The following is a 24,410-nucleotide window of genomic DNA, read 5'->3' as shown; positions in this document are numbered from 1 at the left end:
TAGGCTGCTGCTTTCCTGGACCAGGCGAACAATGAGGGCCTTGCTGAAAATAAAGCCCTCTCTCCCATTTTCGCTTTCCGCTTTACTTTGATTTAATAAAATACAGATATTCTTCTTGGTAAGAATCCACTATATGTGTTGATATATTTTTGTGTACATAAAAAAAGGAACTATTCTGTATTTCTTGTTATATTTACAGTCTTTCACCAGTTTGATGACATATGCATGGAAACAGGAACATTGTTCTGGAAGAAGAAAACCACAGTGAGGGAAATACGACCCAAATTCCTTCAAGCAATGTTAACACAGCTGATGAATTGCACAAATGAGGATTTATCAACAATGCAAACTACAGCTGCATTTTTTATGGATTGTGTTCAAATAAGACATGTTATTGACCATGAAATGCTCTCTGAGAAAATATTAACATCATGGGTAAGTACCGATGTAATCAGTCTGTATATTTTATTTACAGTTTAAAGATCTATAAAATAACTTTACTATACAGATTCATAATACAGTCTTGTCCTATAAATTATAATAAACCAATTTTACTGTGTATATTACAGGATATATACACTCACTGTCCACTTAGTAGGAACACCTGTACATTCATGCAGTAATCAGAAAATCATGTGGAGCAGCTCAATGCATAAAAACATGCAGATACAGGAAGGATATAGTAACTATATATAATCACTCTTTACCATGCTGAGCAGAAAAGCATTTCAGCATGCACAAAACATCGAACCTTGAGTTGGATGGGCTACTGATGTGGTCTTCTGCTGTTGTAGCAGAACCACCTCAAGTTGCGCATTCTGAGATGCTTTTCTGCTCACCGTGGTTATAAAGAGTGCTTATTTGAGTCACAATAGACTTCTGTCAGCTCAGACCAGTCGAGTCATTCTACTCTGATCTCTCTCATCAGCAAGGTGTTTCAGCTCGAAGACCTTCCACACACAAGACCTTTTATGTTTTTCATACCATTCTGTGTAAACTTTAGAGACTGTACTTTAGAGAAAATCCCAGGAAATCAGCAGTTTCTGAAATACTCAATCCAGCCCATCTGGTACCAACAACCACGCCACAGTTAAAGTCACAGAGATCACATATTCTCGCAATTCTGATCTTTGATGTGAACATTAACTGATGCTCTTGACCTGTATCTTCTACATGATTTTATGCATTGCGCTGCTCTCACATCATTGGCTGATTGGATAACTCCATGAATGTGCAGGTAAATGGTCTGTATGTGTGTGTGTGTATATATACAGTATCTCACAAAAGTGAGTACACCCCTCACATTGTTGTAAATATTTGATTATATCTTGTCATGTGACGACACTGAAGAAATGACACTTTGCTACAATGTAAAGTAGTGAGTGTACAGCTTGTGTAACAGTGTAAATTTGCTGTCCCCTCAAAATAACTCAACACACAGCCATTAATGTCTAAACCGCTGGCAACAAAAGTGAGTACACCCCTAAGTGAAAATGTCCAGATTGGGCCCAAAGTGTCAATATTTTGTGTGGCCACCATTATTTTCCAGCACTGCCTTCACCCTCTTGGGCATGGAGTTCACCAGAGCTTCACAGGTTCCACTGGAGTCCTCTTCCACTCCTCCATGACGACATCACGGAGCTGGTGGATGTTAGAGACCTTGTGCTCCTCCACCTTCTGTTTGAGGATGCCCCACAGATGCTCAATAGGGTTTAGGTCTGGAGACATGCTTGGCCAGTCCATCACCTTCACCCTCAGCTTAGCAAGACAGTGGTTGTCTTGGAGGTGTGTTTGGGGTCGTTATCATGCTGGAATACTGCATACTGATCATGCTCTGCTTCAGTATGTAACAGTACATGTTGGCATTCATGGTTTCCTCAATGAATAGATGTATGAGTGCTGCCAGCATTGCTGCAGAGGTTGAAGGGGTGGGGGGTCAGCCTGTCAGTGCTCAGACCATACGCCGCACATTGCATCAAATTGGTCTGCATGGCTCTCATCCCAGAAGGAAGCCTCTTCTAAAGATGATGCACAAGAAAGCCCGCAAACAGTTTGCTGAAGACAAGCAGACTAAGGACATGGATTACTGGAACCATGTCCTGTGGTCTGATGAGACCAAGATAAACTTATTTGGTTCAGATGGTGTCAAGCGTGTGTGGGGCAAACAGGTGAGGAGTACAAAGACAAGTGTGTCTTGCCTACAGTCAAGCATGGTGGTGGGAGTGTCATGGTCTGGGGCTGCATGAGTGCTGCCGGCACTGGGGAGCTAAAGTTCATTGAGGGAACCATGAATGCCAACATGTACTGTGACATACTGAAGCAGAGCATGATCAGCATGAGTTATTTTGTAGGGACAGCAAATTTACACTGTTACACAAGCTGTACACTCACTACATTGTAGCAAAGTGTCAGTTCTTCAGTGTTGTCACATGAAAAGTGATCATGTGATCACATATCATCAAATAGTTAGAAAAATGTGCGGGGTGTACTCACTTTTGTGAGATACTGTGTGTGTGTATATATATATAAGTATGTGAACCGTTTGGAATTTCATGGTTTTCTGAATAAATTTGTCATAAAATGTGATCTGATCTTCATCTAAGTCAGGGGTATTGACAAATATAATGTGTCTAAAAGAATAACACAAAAAAAATTCTGATCTTTCATGTCTTTATTGAACACACTCATTCAACATTCAAAATGGCAGTGGAAAAAGTAAGTGAACCCTTAGAATTAATAACTGGTTGACCCCCCGCTTGGCAGCAATAACCTCAACCAGGCGCTTCCTGTAGCTGTGGATCAGACCTGCACATGGTTCAGGAGGAATTTTATCCCGTTCTTCCTGCAGAACTGCTTTAGCTCGGTCATGTTCTTTGGGCGTCTCATGTGTACGGCTCTCTTCACGTCATTCCATAGCATCTCCATTGGGTTGAGGTCTGGGCTCTGACTCCGCCCCTCCAAAAGGCGGATTTTGTTTTTCTGAACCCATTCTGTTGTGGACTTGCTCTGGTGTTTTGGGTCTTTGTCCCGTTGCATCACCAAACTTCTACACAGTTTCAGCTGACGCACAGACATTCTCACATTATCCTGAAGAATTGTCTGATATACTCGGGAATTCATCTTCCCCTCAATGATAGCAAGTTGGCCAGGGCCTGATGCAGCAAAGCAGGCCCAAATCATGAGGTTTCCTCCACCATACTTTACCGTTGGGATGATGTTTTCATGATGATATGCTGTGCCCTTTCCACTTCAGATGTACTGCTGTGTGGTTTTTCCAAATAGTTCAATCTTAGTTTCATCAGTCCACAAAACATTTTGCCCATACCGCTGTGGAGTGTCAACGTGCTCTTTTGCAAACTTCAGGCGTGCAGCAATGTTCTTTTTAGTAAGCAGTGGCTTCCTTTGTGGTGTCCTGCTGTAGATACCCTGCTTGTTCAATGTTTTGCTTATTGTAGACTCGTGAACAGAGATGTTAGCCAGTTCCAGTGATGCCTTCAAGTCTTCAGCTGTCATTTGGGGTTGTTTCTTTACCTCATTGATGAGTCTCCATTGTGCTCTTGGTGTCATTTTGACTGGGGGCCCACTTCTTGGTAGAGTAGGAACAGTCCCAAAGTGTCCATTTGTAGAATGTTTGCCTAACTGTAGACTGGTGAATTTCTAAAGTCTTTGAAATCACTTTGTGACCCTTGCCAGCTTTATGTAAATCAACAATTCTTGATCGTAGGTCCTCTGAAAGCTCTTTTTGGCGAGGTATGGCTCACATAAGCATGTGCTTCTGGTGCAGAGCAAACTCTCAATGTTTGAGGGGTTTTTATCAGTCAAAGTAGCTATAGTCCACACCTCCAAACTCATTTTCTTAACGAGACTCCAGGTGTGCAAAAAAAAAGCTTTTTTGAGGTCATTAACTCAAGGGTTCACATACGTTTTCCACAAGCACTATGAGGTTTTTTGGTTGTTCTCAATAAAGACATGAAAGATCAGAATTTTTTTTGTGCTATTCTTTTAGGCACATTATATTTGTCAATACCCCTGACTTAGATGAAGATCAGATCAATTTTATGACAAATTTATTCAGAAAACCATGAAATTCCAAAGGGTTCACATACCTTTTCTTGTCACTGTATATATATATATATATATATATATATGCACGGTGGCTAAGTGGTTAGCACGTTTGCTTCACCCTGTGTGCATGGAGTTTGCATGTTCTCCCCGTGCTTCAGGGGTTTCCGATGTGCTCTCCCACTCCAAAGACATGCATTGTAGGCTGATTTGCATTTTCAAATTGTCCGTAGCATGTGCGATGGGCTGGCACCCCATCCATCCCAGAGTTCCTGGGGTAGTATCCAGGCTCCTCCATGACCCTGTGTAGAACATGACACATTTGGTGGCAGACCATCCAATTTTTAAGTGAGCAAAAACAGTTGCATTCATTTTTTTTTAATGCTTTTCCAGACTTGTACTGCAGCTTCTTTCAGTAGTTGTTTGTTTCGGGGGTTTCTCCCTCCAGTCTCCTCTTCAGGAGGTGAAATGCTGATCAGTTGGGTAAAGGTCTGGTGATTGACTTGACCAGTCTAAAACCTTCCACTTTTCACCCTTGATGAAGTCCTGTGTTGAGGTGGAAGTGTGTTTTGGATTGTTGTCTTGCTGCGTGATGAAGTTCTTCCTAATTAGAATGGATGCATTTCTCTGTAAACTGACAGACAGAATGTTTCTGTAAACTTCTGAATTCATTCTGCTGCTACCATCATGAGTTCCATCATCAATAAAGATTAGTGAGAATGTTCCAGAAGCAGCCATGCAAGCCCAAGCCATGACACTACCTCCACCATGTTCCACAGATGAACCTGTTTGTTCTGGCACGTGAGAAGATCCTTTCTTTCTCCACACTTTGGCCTTTCCATCACTTTGGTAGAGGTTCATCTTGGTTCCAGAACTTTTGTGGGTCATCTCTGTATTTCTTTGCAAATTCCAATCTGACTTTCTGATTCTTACTGCTGATGAGTGGTTTGCATCTTGTGGTATGACCTCTATATTTCTGCTCTCGAAGTCTTCTTTAAAAGATGGATTGTGATACTCCTGCCCTCTGGAGGTTTTTGGTGACGTCACTGGGTTTTCATCACAGCTCCCGCAGCGTTTCTCAGCTGTTGTTGTTTTCCTTGGCTGACCTGTTCCATGTCTAGTTGTTAGTACACCAGTGGTTTCTTTAGTGTACATGACATTCCAAATTGTTAATTGTATTAGCTGTGTCCAATGCTTGTGCAGCGCCTCAGATCAATTTTACCCTTTTTTTAGCTTCAAAATGGATTGCTTTACTCACATAGACAGCGCTCCAATCTTCATGTTGGTTTTTGCTTTTAAGCAATATATGCAGTCTTCACAGGAAAAAAACCCAAGGCTCAGGCCAAGAGTAGACATTCAGATCTATTAATTGTTTAAACAATCAATCTAACAGGACACACCAGGACAACAAGAAACATCTATTAGTCACATGTTCCAATATTATCATCACTTGAAAAATAGGTGGGTTCAAACAAAAGGTGCCATGTTCTAAGTTGTTTAAGATATCTAGATGTAAATATCAGGAAATGAAAGCTTAAATTTTTATCTATTGTCTCATATAGATTTTAGGTCTCACACCCAAAAGTCTTTAGTGTATAGCAAAAACAACAGAATTGGCCTTGCATACTGAAAAGAAAATTGCTCTCAATGCGATTAAAGAAAAAATATATATTATTTAATCTGAATCAGGAAAAATTTAAAACAATTTAAAACACTTGATAAAATGGTGTAATCTGGAATTGTTTTCATTTTTAGGACAAAGTAAAGGGAAAACTGGATGAAGCATTTCACTGTGCAGTTATGGAGTCAAAAGAAACCTCTCCAGTTCAATATGTCCTCGCTGCAGCAGTTCTTACTGAGCTTTTTCATATTAAGCTTGCAAAAGGTTCAATTGAAAAGCTGTCTGAAATTGTCAAACAAAATGGCATGCTAGATGGCACTCTGGCAAGTCTCGAAGACTCAGTGAGATGGTGAGTTCTTTGTTTTTCTTACAGTTTGATGAATTGGTGGATCTTAATTGTTCTTACATTCAAGTATTTTCAGATATTATTTCTTTTTAAATATGACAGTAGTACCCCACAGAAGAGATGGTTCAGAAGACATATCTTGTACGAAACATTATTTATTATTACGTGTATTTTCTTCCTATGGAAACACCTGTCAGATTTTCATTACTAAATTGGTACATAACATTTGTTTCCTAAAGTTAAGGCAGCAGGACAGTGAATTTTTTTTAAGGGATCTGATAAAGGTGGGCTGTCTGTGCTGCAGGTATGTGTCAAGGGGGAGCATGTTAGCAACTGTTCCCTTGAAGCTGTATGTTTTTTCCAAAGAATAATTTAAAAAAAAAACCTCATTACTCAAAAACTACTGATTGTAACTAACTACATTAGCTATGAGCTTAGAAAGGAAAGAAATTCTTTAGCCCCTTTAATCACCCAATAAATCTTCTTAGCATAGTGATGCTGCTGAGAGTTGTCTTCCCAGGCTAGCAAGGCCAGAGGCAGAGCAGCCCAGTGTGTGCAGGTCATGGGGTATTTCTGTTCAAATAAACAAAGAGAAAATATTTTTTTCACAGATAGAAATCACGTTCTACAGCGGGGGAAATAAGTATTGGACGCGTCAACATTTTTTTCTGTAAATATATTTCCAGTGAGGTTATTCACATGAAATTTTCACCAGATATCAGTATTAACTCAAAAAATCTGGAAATATAAATAATTCAAAACATTAAAGTCCATAAATAAATTTGTGTGTAATAAAGAGGAGTGACACGGGAAAAAGTATTGACCACGCTAACTGAAATGTATTTAATACTTAGCGGAGAAGTCTTTGTTTGTAACGAAGCTTCAAGACACTTCCTGTATGAAGAAATTAATGGTCGCAGTATTCAGGTGTGATTTTGGTCCGTTCTTCTAAACATACCGTCTTTAAATCTAATTCAATTGGATTCGAGTCAGGTGATTGACTGGGCCATTCTAACACCTTGATTTATTTCTCTGAAACCAAGAGAGTTTCCTTTGGATCGTTGACAGGGACATGCAATTCTGAAATAAGCAGTTTTGTGAATTTGAATCACTTATTCACATTTTTTTGTGTAATTGATAATTTGTCATTAATTAATCCTAGTTTCTCTTACAGGGTCATTTCTAAAGCTGTGCGTTATGTGTACAATCTGGCCTGCAAAATGTCACCAAAAGCAGCACTTTGGTTTATGGCACTGTTTTATGCAGTGTCTCCAGAACGTGTTGCTCCATTAGCATATAACTATATGTTACAGAAGTCTGCACACAGGTAGGCCTATAGCTACTCACTTTTATTTAAAAAATGAAAATGTTACATATGGACAAAAAAAAAACCCCATTAGTTTCTAGATTAAGTTATTGAAATTTATATTTAACCCGTGTTCCCCAATATTAAATGATTGTCTGCTTAGTCTGAAGTATATTTGAGCTAAATTATGGACTGAATTGGGTCAGTTATGTTCATAGGTGTGGCTTCTTAGAGCAAATAGTAGGGCAGAACACAGACTCACAGAGGCAGACATGGGGAATAAATGCTCTTTTATTTACACTAAAAAGTCTGTGTGTAGAGGTGGGGTGCACTGGTGGTGCGTGTGTAGGAACGGGGCCCGTCACAATAGGCAAATTTAATACCTTCTGGTAACAACAATCAATATAATAAAAATGTACTTTTTCTCAGTAGTCTTAAAACATTTACAGCTTATGTGGAGGAACGCAGAAGTGTCCATGTGTGTTCCAATAACACTAACGATATATGAGTAGAAAATAAGTAATCTGTATATTTTCTAGAAAGACTATAGTACAAAGAAATAGTACTGTTTCACAAATTTAAAGTCGTAAGCTGTCCAAAGCTATAAAAAAGTATTTATGTCTGAAATAAGTAGTACATTGTAATGAACTGAATTTATTTGTTGGCTCATGTAATATAACTGGTGCTTTTTAATTGTAGTTTTTAAAAATATAATCAAATGTATTATCAAGGAACTTGTCTGAAATGGTCGAGACACACTGTATGGTGATAAAGAGATGCAAAGCATTCAGAGATGCAGTACTAGACATGTGTAATGCAGGAGATGGACGCCACCTCTTGAAACTCAACATTACTCCAGATGAATTGTTGTCACAGCTGATAAAATGGCAGACCTGCAACAGTTTCCATGTAAGTGTTCAGTGAGTTCAGTGTATATGCATCTCTCTATGTCAGGCAACACAGTCTTTAACCCCCAAGAATTATTTAGGCAATGTATTTAGGCTAGGTTATTTATGCGAGATTTTTTAACATTGTTAAAACATTAACATTAACATATTTTAACACTTCAAACAAGGATAGATTACAAACTACTACCCCAATTCCAAAAAAGTTGGGACGCTGTGTAAAATGTAAATAAAAACAGAATGCAACGATTTGCAAATCTCAGAAACCCACATTATTCATAATAGAACATAGAAAACACATCAAATGTTAAAACTGAGGAAATGTACCATTTTAAGAAAATAATTACAATTTTGAATTCGATGGCCGCAACACGTTTCAACGTGTGAAACAAGGGATGGTGCAACAAAAGGCTGGAAATATCACGACACAGGCAGGAGCAGAAGTAGGCGCAGATCAACGTCTTTATTCTCTGAACAGCAGACAAAACACAGGAAACACGGTCTGTACTGGATAAGGTTAACTGGGTCAAAAATGGAACTAAAAGTCTAGGCATGAACAGAGAGCAAACATGAAACTAAGACCGCTAGCATGCTAAACATCTTCCCCATTGTGTTTGGGTGCTCATTTAACATAAATACTGCATAATGTGCGCAGCCACATGAGGGGTTTAAATAATCAACATACTCAAACTAAAATACAGACACCTGGAGTAAATTAACCAATGCTTAAACACGGGGAGAATTAAAACAAACAAAGGCACGTATCCATATGCACAGTCCTCTTTATGTTGCTCTGCAACAGCCCTTGCACCTTGCCGCCACAGCGCCATCTGCCAGCGGGAGCGTAACAGGAAAAGTAAGTGTTAATAAAAATAAACAGCTGGAGGTTAATTGGGAACAGGTCAGTAAGATCAATGGGTATAAAAAGGGGATCTTAGAGAGGCAGAGTCTTTCAGAAGTTAAGATGGGCAGAGATTCACCAATCTGCGAAAAACTGTCTACAATTTGTGGAACAATTTCAGAATAATGTTCCTCAACGTAAAAATTTTTTTGAGACGTATTGCCGCCATCAAATTCAAAATGACATTATTTGTTCCTTAAAACGGTATATTTCCTCAGTTTAAACATTTGATATATATTCTATGTTCTATTGTGAATAATGTGGGTTTCTGAGATTTGCAAATCATTGCATTCTGTTTTTATTTACTTTTTACACAGTGTCTCAACTTTTTTGGAATTGGGGTTGTAATTAAAAACAGTATCAAGATTAGTTATTGATGAAGAGATGGATGTAAAGCAAATGTGGGATGTTGCTTTGTGGTATTTTGAAAAACAAATAAATGTTTCTTATAATATATATATATATATATATATATATATATATATATATATATATATATATATATATATATATATATATAACACATATACATACATAAATAGTATATAATACATTTGCCTAGTTGATTTTGATACTGCTTTAATGAATTATACCCTAACAAAGGTTTGGATGTGTTTCATATTTATTTTGGCAGACACTGCATCAGAATGTGAAAATTGCTGCTTCGCAAATTAAGGATTGGCTAAAAGGAAGGTAAATTGATGAACAAGACAGCATAATGACTAAATCACAACTACAACACAGTGCCCTCCATAATATTTGGGACAAAAGCATAATGTTTTTTTATTTGCCTCTATATTCCACAGTTTTAAATTTATACTCAAAGACTGTGTACTTTAACCACATGTGAACTGAGTGCAAATTTACATGCCCCTGTAATAAGTGCAAAGATTGTCTCTAACATTATGGAGTGCACCGCATATGCCTTTTAAATATGGTTTGTTATGATTCCTGTTTTTGCTTCTAATAAAATTACTGTGTGTAATAATATGGTCCTTTCAAGTATAATGGTAGTATATGTTTCCAACAAGCAGCCAAGAACGATCAACTTCAGAAACCTTGAAGATGGATGTAGACTCCTGCCTGCAGAAAACACTGAACATACTTCAATATTCTTTGAAAGATACAAACTGGATAGAACACTGGGATAATGTCTTGTCAGCACTGCAGCTTCTGAATGCATTCACTGACTATTCTGTCCATCATTCAGATGATATGGTAAATAACTGTCTTGACAGATTATTAATGTGACACTGTGCATAAAATCAGATAATAAAAGTATACAATTATGCTGAAACATATATATATATATATATATATATATATATATATATGTGTGTGTGTGTGTGTGTGTGTGTGTGTGTGTGTGTGTGTGTGTGTGTGTGTGTGTATGTATGTATGTATGTATGTATGTATGTATGTATATGTACACACACACACACACACACACACACATACAGTTGCAACAGAAATTATTGAACCCCCAGTGCAAATCAGGTTTATTGTCAAAATGTACAGACTTTCAGCTGTTTGTGGTGAACAAATCAAACAAAATCAATCGAAATAGTTAGACACAACGAACAATTCAAATGGTTTCCCCAAATTCAACTGAGAATGCAGCTTATAATGATTTCTTCAGTCTCAAAATTATTCACCCCTGAACAGAATCCCTCACAATAGCACAATTATGCAAAACAGGTGTTGTCTCAAGCACACCTTGAACTGAAACAAGTTTCAGTAACAAAGATTTGACTGACTGCTTTATTTGAAGTGTACTTGAATATTTTGCAGGGTTTGAACAGAGATGATTACAGATCTACTTTTTCTCATCTAACAAAGATGATGTCTGCCTGCATCACACAACACCAGAAAGGAAACAAGACATTGGACCTTAAAGTATGTGTTTATATCAATTCATTTATCTCTAAAGAAGTAGTTTTTCTTGTGAACAAACTTTGGCAAAAGCTTGTTAATATTTTGGGATCATATTCAGAGTTAAGTTGATTGTGTGCAGTCAGGATTTCATTCCGAAATTGTGCACATTGTGACTCACACCTCAGTGTATAAAAAGTATAATATAATAAGTAATCTAAAACTGGACCTTGTGGAACCTCTTAATTCACGTTTCAGGCCCTGAAAAACCTTTATTAATGCGTTCACAGTGGTAATGTTTTGTCAAGAATGTAATTTCTTTCTCAGCATTGGAGTGAAGTGTTCAATCTTCGATTGCCAAATATTTGGCAAAAAGTCTGGGAGGATATTCTAAAGAGGCACTTCAGAGAACATCTGCAAAAGGCAAGTTTCATCTGGAATAAAAGACCAGGCAGGAAATCTTAGTGAAGCATTTTTTTTTCTACCAAAATAGAATTACTAATTGGTAAGAGAGCACATAAGAGTATAAAAATGGAATGTATCATAAAATTGTCTAGTTACCTAACAGTAAGTGCAAACAAAATAACATTTCAGCCATGACTCTCGAGTGAAATTGTGAGCTTTTATAGATAGGGATGAAGTGTAAATAGTTGTGGTCTGGCAGACTAGATCTGCTGTGCTGCAGCTGCATTTAACAACATTTGTCCACAGTTACCTGCAGTTATCAATATTTATCGCCAATCAGCATTTATTAACAGTTATGAAATTATGAACATTTATCACATTTATCAACATTAATTGGCATTAATCACATTTATGAAAAATTTTTGGCATGTATCACCTTTATCAACATTTATCACATTTTTCACATTCATCTGCATTTATCATGTTTATCACACATCACATTTATTGGCATTTATCACATTTATCACAGGTGTCAGCATTTATCACATTTATCAACTTTTATCACATTTCACATTTATCACCATTCATAGCATTTATCACATTTATCATCATATATCACATCAACAGTTATCACATTGACCAACATTTATCAACATCTATCACATTTATCAACATTTATCACATTTACCACATTTATCAACATTTATCGCATTTATCAACATTTATCACATTTGTCAACATTTATCGCATTTAGCACATTTATCAACATCTATCACATTTATCAACATTTATCACATTTACCACATTTATCAACATTTATCGCATTTATCAACATTTGTCACATTTACCACATTTATCAACATTTATCGCATTTATCAACATTTATCACATTTGTCAACATTTATCGCATTTAGCACATTTATCAACATCTATCACATTTATCAACATTTATCACATTTACCACATTTATCAACATTTATCGCATTTATCAACATTTGTCACATTTGTCAACATTTATCGCATTTAGCACATTTATCAACACGTATCACATTTATCAACATTTCACAACATTCATAGCATTTATCACATTTATCTGCATCTATCAAATCAACACGTATCACATTTATCAACATTTATCAACATGTATCAACATTTATCACTTGTATCACATTTATCAACATTCATAGCATTTATCGGCATTTATCAATATTTATCACATTTATTCACATTTATCACATTTATCACATTATCACATTATCAACATTTATCACATTTATCAGCATTTATCAGCATTTATAACTATCAACATTTCACATTTATCTAATTTCTTGGAATTCATCAGCATTTATCACAATTAGCAACATTTATCGGCATGTATCAACGTTTATCACATTTATTACATTTATCAACATTTATCACATCACATTTATCAACATTTATCACATGTATCACATTTATCGACATTCATAGCATTGATCACAGTGTATCACAATTTATCACATTTATTGGCATTTATCAACATTTATCATATTTATCAACATTTATCACATTTATCAGCATTTATCAACATTTATCAACATTTATCACAAGCATTTATTGGCATTAATTGGCATTTATCGGCATTTATCAACATTTATCACATTTATCGGCATTTATCAACATTTATCATATTTATTACCATTTATGAGCATTTATCAGCATTTATCAACATGTATCATATTTATCAACATGTATGAGAATTTATCGGCGTTTATCGGCATTTATCAGATTTATCAACATTTATATTTATCAACATTTATAATATTTACCACATTTATCAACATTTATAACATTATCAACATTTCACATTTATCGGCATTTATCAGCATTTATCAACATTATCATATTTGTCAACATTTATCACATTTATCAACATTTATTACATTTATCGCCATTTATCAACATGTATCATATTTATTAAATGTATCACATTAATCATATTCATCAACATTCAAAACATTTATCACATTTATTGGCATTTATCAACATTTATCACATTTATTGGCATTTATCAACATTTATCACATTTATCAGCATTTATCAACATTTATCACATTTATTGGCATTTATCAACATTTATCACATTTATCAGCATTTATCAACATTTATCACATTTATCAACATTTACAACATTATCAATATTTCACATTTATCTAATTTCTCAGAATTTATCAGTATTTATCACAATTATCAACGTTTATCACATTTATCACATTTATTCACATTTATTCACATTTATTCACATTTAGCACATTTATCAGCATTTATCACATTTATCAACATCTATAACATTATCAACATTTCACAGTTATCTCATTTATCGGAATTTATCAACGGTTATCACATTTATCCACATTTATCACATTTACCACATTTATCAACATTTATCGCATTTATCAACATTTATCACATTTGTCAACATTTATCGCATTTAGCACATTTATCAACATCTATCACATTTATCAACATTTATCACATTTACCACATTTATCAACATTTATCGCATTTATCAACATTTGTCACATTTACCACATTTATCAACATTTATCGCATTTATCAACATTTATCACATTTGTCAACATTTATCGCATTTAGCACATTTATCAACATCTATCACATTTATCAACATTTATCACATTTACCACATTTATCAACATTTATCGCATTTATCAACATTTTTCACATTTGTCAACATTTATCGCATTTAGCACATTTATCAACACGTATCACATTTATCAACATTTCACAACATTCATAGCATTTATCACATTTATCTGCATCTATCAAATCAACACGTATCACATTTATCAACATTTATCAACATGTATCAACATTTATCACTTGTATCACATTTATCAACATTCATAGCATTTATCGGCATTTATCAATATTTATCACATTTATTCACATTTATCACATTTATCACATTATCACATTATCAACATTTATCACATTTATCAGCATTTATCAGCATTTATAACTATCAACATTTCACATTTATCTAATTTCTTGGAATTCATCAGCATTTATCACAATTAGCAACATTTATCGGCATGTATCAACGTTTATCACATTTATTACATTTATCAACATTTATCACATCACATTTATCAACATTTATCACATGTATCACATTTATCGACATTCATAGCATTGATCACAGTGTATCACAATTTATCACATTTATTGGCATTTATCAACATTTATCATATTTATCAACATTTATCACATTTATCAGCATTTATCAACATTTATCAACATTTATCACAAGCATTTATTGGCATTAATTGGCATTTATCGGCATTTATCAACATTTATCACATTTATCGGCATTTATCAACATTTATCATATTTATTACCATTTATGAGCATTTATCAGCATTTATCAACATGTATCATATTTATCAACATGTATGAGAATTTATCGGCGTTTATCGGCATTTATCAGATTTATCAACATTTATATTTATCAACATTTATAATATTTACCACATTTATCAACATTTATAACATTATCAACATTTCACATTTATCGGCATTTATCAGCATTTATCAACATTATCATATTTGTCAACATTTATCACATTTATCAACATTTATTACATTTATCGCCATTTATCAACATGTATCATATTTATTAAATGTATCACATTAATCATATTCATCAACATTCAAAACATTTATCACATTTATTGGCATTTATCAACATTTATCACATTTATTGGCATTTATCAACATTTATCACATTTATCAGCATTTATCAACATTTATCACATTTATTGGCATTTATCAACATTTATCACATTTATCAGCATTTATCAACATTTATCACATTTATCAACATTTACAACATTATCAATATTTCACATTTATCTAATTTCTCAGAATTTATCAGTATTTATCACAATTATCAACGTTTATCACATTTATCACATTTATTCACATTTATTCACATTTATTCACATTTAGCACATTTATCAGCATTTATCACATTTATCAACATCTATAACATTATCAACATTTCACAGTTATCTCATTTATCGGAATTTATCAACGGTTATCACATTTATCCACATTTATCACATGTATTAACATTTATAACTACCAACATTTCACACTTATCTCATTTATCTACATTTATCCGCATTTATAAGCATTTATAACAGTATCAACATTTATCACATTTATCGGCATTTATCAAAACATAACAGTTATCACATTTATCAGCATTTAGCGGCATATATCACATCATATTTAGCAACAGTTATCACATTTATCAGCATTTAGCGGCATATATCACATCATATTTAGCAACAGTTATCACATTTAGCAACATTTATCACATTTATCACATTTATCGGCAATTATCAAGATTTATCGGTATATATCAACATTTATCAACATTTATAACATCAACATTTCACATTAATCTCATATATCTGAATTTATAATTATTTATCACATTTATCACATTTATCACATTTATCAACATTTATCAACATGTATCAACATGTATCACATTTATCGGCATTTAGCAGCATATATCATTTATCAACATTTATCAGATTTATCAACATTTATCATCATTTATCACATTTATCAACATTTATCAACATGTATCAACATTTATCACATTTATCAACATGTATCAACATGTATCACATTTATCAGCATTTAGCAGCATATATCATTTATCAACATTTATCACATTTATCAACATTTAGTAACATTCATCACATTTATCAACATCTATCACAGTTAGCACAGTTATCACATTTAGCACATTTAGCACATTTGTCACATTTATCAACACTCGTCACATTTATCAACATGCATCACATTTAACACATTTATTGGCATGTATCACATTTACCGGCACTTATCAACATTCATCAGATTTAGCAGATATATTGCCATTCATCATATCTATCAACATTTATCCCGTTTATCACATTTAACAACATTCATAACATTTAGCACATATATTGGCATTTATCAACATTTACCACATTTATCACCATTCATAACATTTATCAACATTTATAACATTATCAACATTTCACATTTATCTCATGTATCACATTTATCAACATGTATCACATTTATCACATGTATCAGCAATTGTTAGCATTTATCAACAGTTATCAGAAATTATCAGCAATTGTCAGCTTTTATAAACATATCAGCATTTATCGGCAATTATAGGCAGTTATCAACATTTTTCGACAATCAGCATTTATCAGCAGTTATTTGTTTATTTATTTATTAACATTTATCAGTATTATGAGTATTCATCAGCATTGGTGATTATCTGCAGTTATCAGCGATTATCAGTATATATCTGTGTTTTTAGTTAAATATCAGCAACACTGTCAGCCAAAATCAGCTTTTATTGACATTTATCAGCCATTGTTTGCATTTACCAGATGTGATCAGTATGTATCAGCCATTATTGGGATTTATAGAACACATTTTCTCATTGAACATACACATTGAATGTCACCATTATCAATCTTGATAAGCAAGTATCGGCATTTAGCAGCCAAAATCAGTGTTTATAGACATTATCAGCAGTCATCAGCCATAATGAGCATTTGTCAGCATTCACCGGCCTTTACCAGTAATTTTCAGTATTTATAGGCCATAATCAGTGTTTGTCAGCATTTATCAGCCTTTATTATTATTTACCAGTTGTGATCCGTCTTCATCAACCATTATAGACATCTATCAGCACTTACCAGCAGAGATCAATGTTTGTCAGCCATTAACACTTTTATCAGGTTATCAGGTTTATCGGCCATTATGAGTGATTATCCTTATGAACATTAATCAGCACTTGTAGCCTTATGAGCCATTATCCTCATTTACTAGCAGTGATTGGTGTTTGTCGCTGTGATCAGCATTTACAAGCCATAAAAAGTATTAAAAGGTATGATGTGTCCAATGTTTTATAATTGATTGATGTTTATAAGCCATTATATGCATTTTACCGGCCATTATGGCGTGTCAACTTTTGTCGACAGTTGCCGGTGTTTATTGGCTGTTATGAGTGTTATAAACCAATAAGCCATTATAAACATTTGCGAGCTATGATCAGTTTTTAATCGGCATTTCTGGGTATTTATCATCCGTAAACAGTACGTAGGATGCGAAATTTAGTAGCCCTTACCTGGCAAGTTGGTTGAGATTATAAGGGTTACGTGGGCAGAGAAGCGTGGCTGATAGGCTTTTGCTCGGCATTGAGGGAGCCAATCAGCGCTCAGAGCGTTTCATGGCTGAAGTGGGCATAAATTTAATTCACAGTAAGATTTTTTTGTAAAAACTATACAGAAGAAAGTAATACAATGTTGGTGTGGTTATTACAGTGGACTAAATCTATTGTAGTTTAGTAAGTTCATTGTTTTTTTAAAACTATTGAATTTTATTTATTGTTTTCCACATAGTTCAATACTCTATACTATTTATTTACAAATATATATATTATTTACAAATATATATATATATTTGATGATATATATATATATGCATATATTTGAACTTTTATATATTTATTAATTTCTTTAAACAGAAAAAGATAATTGACATGGTGGAATACTACTGCTGTAATTCTGGTGTTTGTCCAGCAATGGAGGACTGCATGTTGACTTGTGCCAAAGATGCAATTAACAGACAGACAAATGAGGTAATATTTACAAAAAACTCAACATTGCAAGGAGTAACTAAGCATACATAATTTATCAATTATAATGAAATACAACGCATTTTAAGAATACTCTATATTTGAATATATGAAGCCTTCCTGTGTTACGTTAAACGGCACTGAGCCTGTGGTATATGTTCTTCTACTGTGGTAAAGAACTGCTGGCATTCAGTTTCCTTTACTGTTTTCAATGTTCCATGCTTGTCTATCTGACTGAGATAGTGATGTTGTCTTTTTAAACTTTGCAAATAATCAAAATAAATGTTTCAATGCAAATGATTAGTTTATTAAATGGAATAAACAAGAAGATACTAGTGACCTTTAGGATCTCTATACATAAATTAAATGAATTTTAAATAAATTAAACCTAAACATGGCTCCTACATTGTGCAATATCCTCTTACAGTTGACATCACTATTCAAAAGAAGAAAAAACTGGATTATGAGATAGAATTTAACAGTATAGACAAGACTGTCTGTATGGATGAATGTCCATATATAGTATGAATCAGTGTAGGTTACACATGGCATGCAACTGATCTTTGGATAAATCACCTCTATCTATTAGTCCATTAATATCAGCAATGGAAGCAACCCACTTCAACAAATATCAGGCTTCACAATGCCCTGTGTTAGTATAATGAGAAAAAACACTGGCCCTGCACCTTCAGCAATTATAATTTATGCATGCTTTTTTCCTCCCCTTTGAAATTTTCAGAGCAATCAGAAAGGATGCCAGTCTACTTGGGTAAGACTTCAGTAGTCAAACAATGCAATACAAATCTACAACAAATTATAATTATTATATTATGTATTGTCTGGTGATATGTTCTTAACAAATGCAATTCTTTATTGTCAAATAGAGGGATCTCCTAAACATAATAGTAACGTCTACTAAACCTGGAACACTGTCCTTCATTATCGAAAGCAAACTGCGTGACCTAGAGTGGAGCCAGAAGGACTTTCTTTACCTTCTATTTGATGAACAGCTGAGAGATGTTTTTTGGACAATGAGTAAGACTTTATCTCTTTCTTTTTATTCAGGTGTTTGTCATTTGTATTTTTGTATGTCTAATTAAGGCTAATTTAAGACTAGTGATGACATCATACCAAAATTTTGATAGTAAATGCCCGTGCAGAGAGAATTTTAATATTTTTATACCATAACAAAAACAGACATCATATCCAGCAGACACTCCTTCACGAAAATATTTATGAAAAGTAGTCTAAAATAAATAAACAGCATATAGCCTTAATGATAATAGTATTAATGATAACAGTAACCTTAACAAAATACTTAACAATAATACTGTATTTCCCTTAACATAGTACTTAACTCTAACAGTAAACACCACAGTTTAGTAATATAATCTAACAGTAACAGTTAACACCCTTTGGTGTTTGTGGGGGTAAAAATAATCATATGCATGCTCAACCTGGTTACAGAAAAAACCTGAGTAGTGTAACAACCTGATGCTACTTGGTTATAGTCTGACTGAAAATCTATCAAGAATTTTGTTTACATTTATTCATTTAGCAGACGCTTTTATCCAGCATGACTTACAAATGAGGAAACACAAGCAAAGTGATATATCAAGTGGAGAACAATACGAGTAGTGCTACTGTACAAGAACTTTAATTGAGTTATAGAAAAGCAAAGTGTGCCGAGTAGAGGTGTAAGAGCCAGAGTCCTTTTTATTTTATTATTATTATTTTTTAATAATGTGGGGTTGGCAATTTAGGGGATAGTTAGGTGTTCATGGAAGAGGTGAGTCTTTAGCTGTTTTTTGAAAATAGTGACAGATTCTGCGGTCCCGATTGAGGAAGTTCATTCCACCACTGAGGGACAGTTAGTGTGAAAGTTCTGGAAAGGGACCTTGAGCCACGCTGAGTAGGCACTACTAAGTGTCGGTCGTTAACCAATCGCAGATTTCATGAGGGAACGTAAGCCTTAAGGAGGTTATTGAGGTAGGGGGGTGCTGTTCCAGATAAGCTCTTGTACTTGAGCCTCAAGGCCTTGATTTTATTATTTTTCCTGATATTTATTTAGGTATCAGATTGACATTGGATAAAATGTTATCCATTATTATGGGTTAGTGGCTAACTCTTGAAGATCCTTATGGCTTGGTGTCCTGTAAGTGGCTAAATGATGCTAAGCAGAATTCTAGCCTGCATTGACCAGATCTACAGTTCCTTCTGAATGTACTGAAAAAGCAAGGTCAATTCTTTTGTTTTTGCTACACTGAAGAGTGTGGGTTTGAGATCAAAAGATGAATGAGACATGTAAAGCTTGCTGTGTGAGGGTGTGGAGGAAGACTCGGGAGACTTGTTACTTTTGACCTGTTCGAACTGCTTCTCCTCCGTCCACAGCTGACGCTGGTGACAGCCAAAAAATTGGGTACAAATAATAATGATAATAGCCAGCTATCCTAATGAACTGCCTCTCCCCCATATTGCTGTTGGATCACAGGCAGGCTGCAATCTCTGCTGTTTTATGAATTCAAGGTTTAGTGTTTTAATCGGGCCCAAATGCCCATCCATGGGATTATGATGAGCAGCATGGAACAGAAGCTCCCTACGGCTTTTTGGTACCAACAACTGGGTTGTCTTGTCCTTAGTTTGAGTGTCCTGTGTCAATGATAGGTTATATCATTAATAATAAAAAATACAGGTGGGATAGTGCACCATTAGGCTGGATTTGCTGACCATTAATTACTCTTACTTGGCTGAAGGCATGCCTCAAGGAGGAAACCGGGTTCGGGGGGCCAGTTTTAGGTCCCTGGAAGCTGGGACCAGGGGAGGAGTAGGAAATGGAGAGCGATGGAAAAGGTAGATTCCAGGATCAGTGATACTCCACCAGCTGAACGGCTTTGTCAAGGGTACTGGACCCACTCTGCTGTTTCTGTTGGGAGTTGACTGACGAATTGCTCCAGTACCAACAGCTTGATGTTCTGTTTCACGTCCCGCTCATCTGCTGTCAACCACCGTTGACAGGAGTATTTCAAATACTGTGTGTAAGGGGTGACTGGAAGCATCAGCGGTGCTCTTCGGGTGTTCAGCTGATGTGCTACAGGACTGCCTTCTTGACGCTGTTATTCTCCAGCTGTGTCCATGGCAGCAGTTGTTGGGCAGCAAGTTGGGCTTCCCCCGATGGCAAGTGCAGGAGTTGCAGAGCCCATTCCTCCTCTGGCCAGGTGCTGCAGGCTTGAAGAAGGTCTCTGCATCAGCCATGGAAGCGTTGTAGTGAGTGTCACATGTGGCATGGTGGCAGAGGACACAGCTGGAGATGTGGAGTGCCCGCTGGCTCTCGGCCTGCTCCTGCATGAGGGTTTCAAAGCACATCTGCTGCTCATTGCACAGGTTGAGAAGAGCTTGGCATTTTGTTTGGTGGAGAATGGCCAGGGCTTTGAAGATCTCACCAAGTGGAGAGGCTTCCATGGGGGAGTCTTCTCCAATCCTGGGTTTCAGCACCACTGTAGAACCTGGTGTGTGAGGGGGTGGAGGAAAAATTGGACGACACTTTTCAGCACTTTCAAAAACTCAACAAAACCAAAACAACTCAACAGAAATGGGTTAGTCCTGGACTCGCAGCTTTTGCTCCATAAAATTGAAGATCACGTTCTATGGCGTGTGTGTGCATGCGTGTCTTGCAAGCTCCGCCATCAATGTCTCACTCTCTCTCGCCAGTTACTGGAAACTGAAAGCACAAACAGATGCAAATAAGTAGATTGGTGGTAATAAGACACAGGTCAGAATCGTCATGCATTACATGCTGGTTCGACCTGCCTCCTCTCCATACCCAGCTGACGCTCATTCAAGCCACCACTACCACAAGATGATAGATCAGATCTTAATATTTGTTAATCCTTTTTAACAACAAATGCAGTCTTCACAGGCAAGACCCAGGGGTCAAACCAACAGTAAACTTTCAGAGCTATTAATTGTTTCAAAAAATCAATCTAACAGGGCACACATGGGCAACAAGAAACACGTTAGTCACATGTTCCAATGTTTTTGATCATTTGAAAAATGTATGGGTTCAAGTGTTTTAAACATCACTTCTGGTGGTTAAAAGGGGTGAAACAGAATTAGCATAGTATCATGTTTTGACCTATGGTATCAACATGGGGCTGAAGTTTGGGAGAAAGAACATGCATACCTTCTACACCTTTTACACATTTAACATCCCACAAATTCCTATTAAATCTCTCTCTATTTGTGACTTTTCACACCTCTATCTACCTGTCTCTTACTGTTCAACAACTCTGTCCATACTATTCTACAACTCCTACCCAAGCTTTGCTACCACAAAGCAGAAGCTAACCAGAGCTACAGCCAACATTCTTATCACTTTTAAAATTCTACAATTACTCTTCATGTCATTCAATTGAAGACATAGTCAGTAATAAGACTTTCCACATCTCCATGCAGAGAAAAAGCACATGGACAAAATCTGCATGGCACATCTCCCAACAAAACAGCTAATACAAAGAGCTCACAATCTAATGGATCAACTGATTGAGGAAATGATGAACAAGTCATTACCATGCAAACTATTGAAAGGAATCATTGACAGGAAACAACATGTCAACAGTTACTTACTAGGTAAGTTCTGAAGTTTTGATGTGCTTAAATTCTGCCTATGCATTTTTACTATATATGCGATAAGTTCGCACCTCAACACCAAATGGTTAAATATGCCTTAAGTTTAAAAATGAGAACTATTTGTCATAAATGAGAACTTTAATGTATACAAAATATGCAGAACTTGTACCAGCAACTGTGTGCAGACCTGAGCCTAATTTTTTTAATGATGTATACCAAAGTTGTTTAATTACGGTAATACCAAATGAGCAAATTTGCTTGTGAAAATGCATCTTTGTGTAAATAATCTGTGGCTCAGGTGGTAGAGCAGGTTGTCCATTAATCGTAGGGTTGGCGGTTCAACTCCCGGCCCACATACCGAAGTATCCTTGGGCAAGACACTGAACCCCAAGTTGCTCCCGATGGCAAGCTAGCACCTTGCATGGCAGCTCTGCAGCACTGGTGTGGGAGAGTGTGTGTGTGTGACTTGGTGAATGAGACACAGTTTAAAGTTCTTTGTAGAAACACTAAGGTTAAGAGAAGCACTATATAAGTGCAGACTATTTACCATTTAATCAGGCATAAAACTGCGATAATTTTCAGCTAGCACCAGAATGTACCTCACCCCCCTTTTTGGTCTGGAGTTTCAGGTAACCCACAATCATGCACCCATGACAAAGTGAAAGTTTAATACCCGCCCAATTACTCATTGCTTTGGATTTGCCATCAGTCATCCCCATCCCAAAACTCTCAGGTCTGCTCTCAAATGCTGCATGTTCTGCTGTCAATCATCACTAGGACTGCAACTAATGATTATTTTCATATTCGATTAATCGGGTGAAGAAAAAGACCAAACTTACAATACAATTTTTTCAGTTATTTTAAATAAAATCCACAAACTGAGTTTTACAAATATAAACTTACATACTTATTAAGTAAATAAATAAACAAACATATATATATATATATATATATATATATATATATATATATATATATATATGTATTATACAAAGACAGCTAGCAGTAATGAGAACTATTTATGGTCACATTCTTACAAAGCCAGCTTTGCACTGTCAAATCATTCTACCTTTGTATTGGCAGGACAATCTGATAGGGTATTTTACACTGTAAAATCTTCCTACCATTGCCTGATCAGAATCTTCGGCAAAGATACACTGAATTATTTTACATAGTCACAGACGCGAAGCAGAAACCCGCAGTAGGATTTTTCGATGTGGTAGTATGGATTGATAGATATAGTTATAATTTGGCGCCATGGTAGGAACATCTGACAAGATAGGACAAATGGACGGAACACCGGCTCTTCTTCTTCTTTCTGTTTACGGGCATGATGTAACCACGCAAAGACAAATGACGTCACAAAATGACACCAATTGACATTTCTGGCGAAATCCACCGGCAGCTTGAATTATAAATCATTATTATAAACTTACCATTCTGAATCAGGGTAAGGTAAGGAGACAGATTTGAACAGTGATTTTTTAAATGTACTTGCTCAATAATTAATTTATGTTCAGTTTTAACCAAAGTTCTATTCTGCAACTTTAAAAAAAAATTATTGGTTACATTTCATGCATTAGATATGTTTTCTTTGTTTGTGATATAGTTCCACAGAGTATTTATCTCAGCTGTGCCTATACTTAGG

The 24,410-nt window shown here is 35.4% G+C and overlaps 1 protein-coding gene across 3 annotated transcripts in view; it reads left to right on the top strand.

Annotated features, from left to right (window-relative positions):
- The window catches only part of LOC108255428 (E3 ubiquitin-protein ligase rnf213-alpha), a 115,705-nt gene that overhangs the window by 22,127 nt on the left and 69,168 nt on the right, over nt 1-24,410 (top strand). For all 3 annotated transcript variants that reach the window (XM_053674364.1, XM_053674363.1, XM_017451368.3), the window contains exons 9-20: nt 200-435; nt 5,818-6,032; nt 7,204-7,356; nt 8,067-8,244; nt 9,776-9,834; nt 10,176-10,359; nt 10,933-11,037; nt 11,341-11,436; nt 18,026-18,139; nt 18,876-18,905; nt 19,021-19,171; nt 22,589-22,762. In XM_053674364.1, coding sequence (XP_053530339.1) covers nt 200-435; nt 5,818-6,032; nt 7,204-7,356; nt 8,067-8,244; nt 9,776-9,834; nt 10,176-10,359; nt 10,933-11,037; nt 11,341-11,436; nt 18,026-18,139; nt 18,876-18,905; nt 19,021-19,171; nt 22,589-22,762 — 1,695 coding nt within the window. The remainder of the gene's footprint in view (nt 1-199; nt 436-5,817; nt 6,033-7,203; nt 7,357-8,066; nt 8,245-9,775; nt 9,835-10,175; nt 10,360-10,932; nt 11,038-11,340; nt 11,437-18,025; nt 18,140-18,875; nt 18,906-19,020; nt 19,172-22,588; nt 22,763-24,410) is intronic.

This window comes from Ictalurus punctatus, chromosome 22 (genome assembly GCF_001660625.3).
Source record: "Ictalurus punctatus breed USDA103 chromosome 22, Coco_2.0, whole genome shotgun sequence".
Taxonomy (NCBI): Eukaryota; Metazoa; Chordata; class Actinopteri; order Siluriformes; family Ictaluridae; genus Ictalurus; species Ictalurus punctatus.
This window is presented reverse-complemented; position numbering and strand designations above follow the sequence as displayed.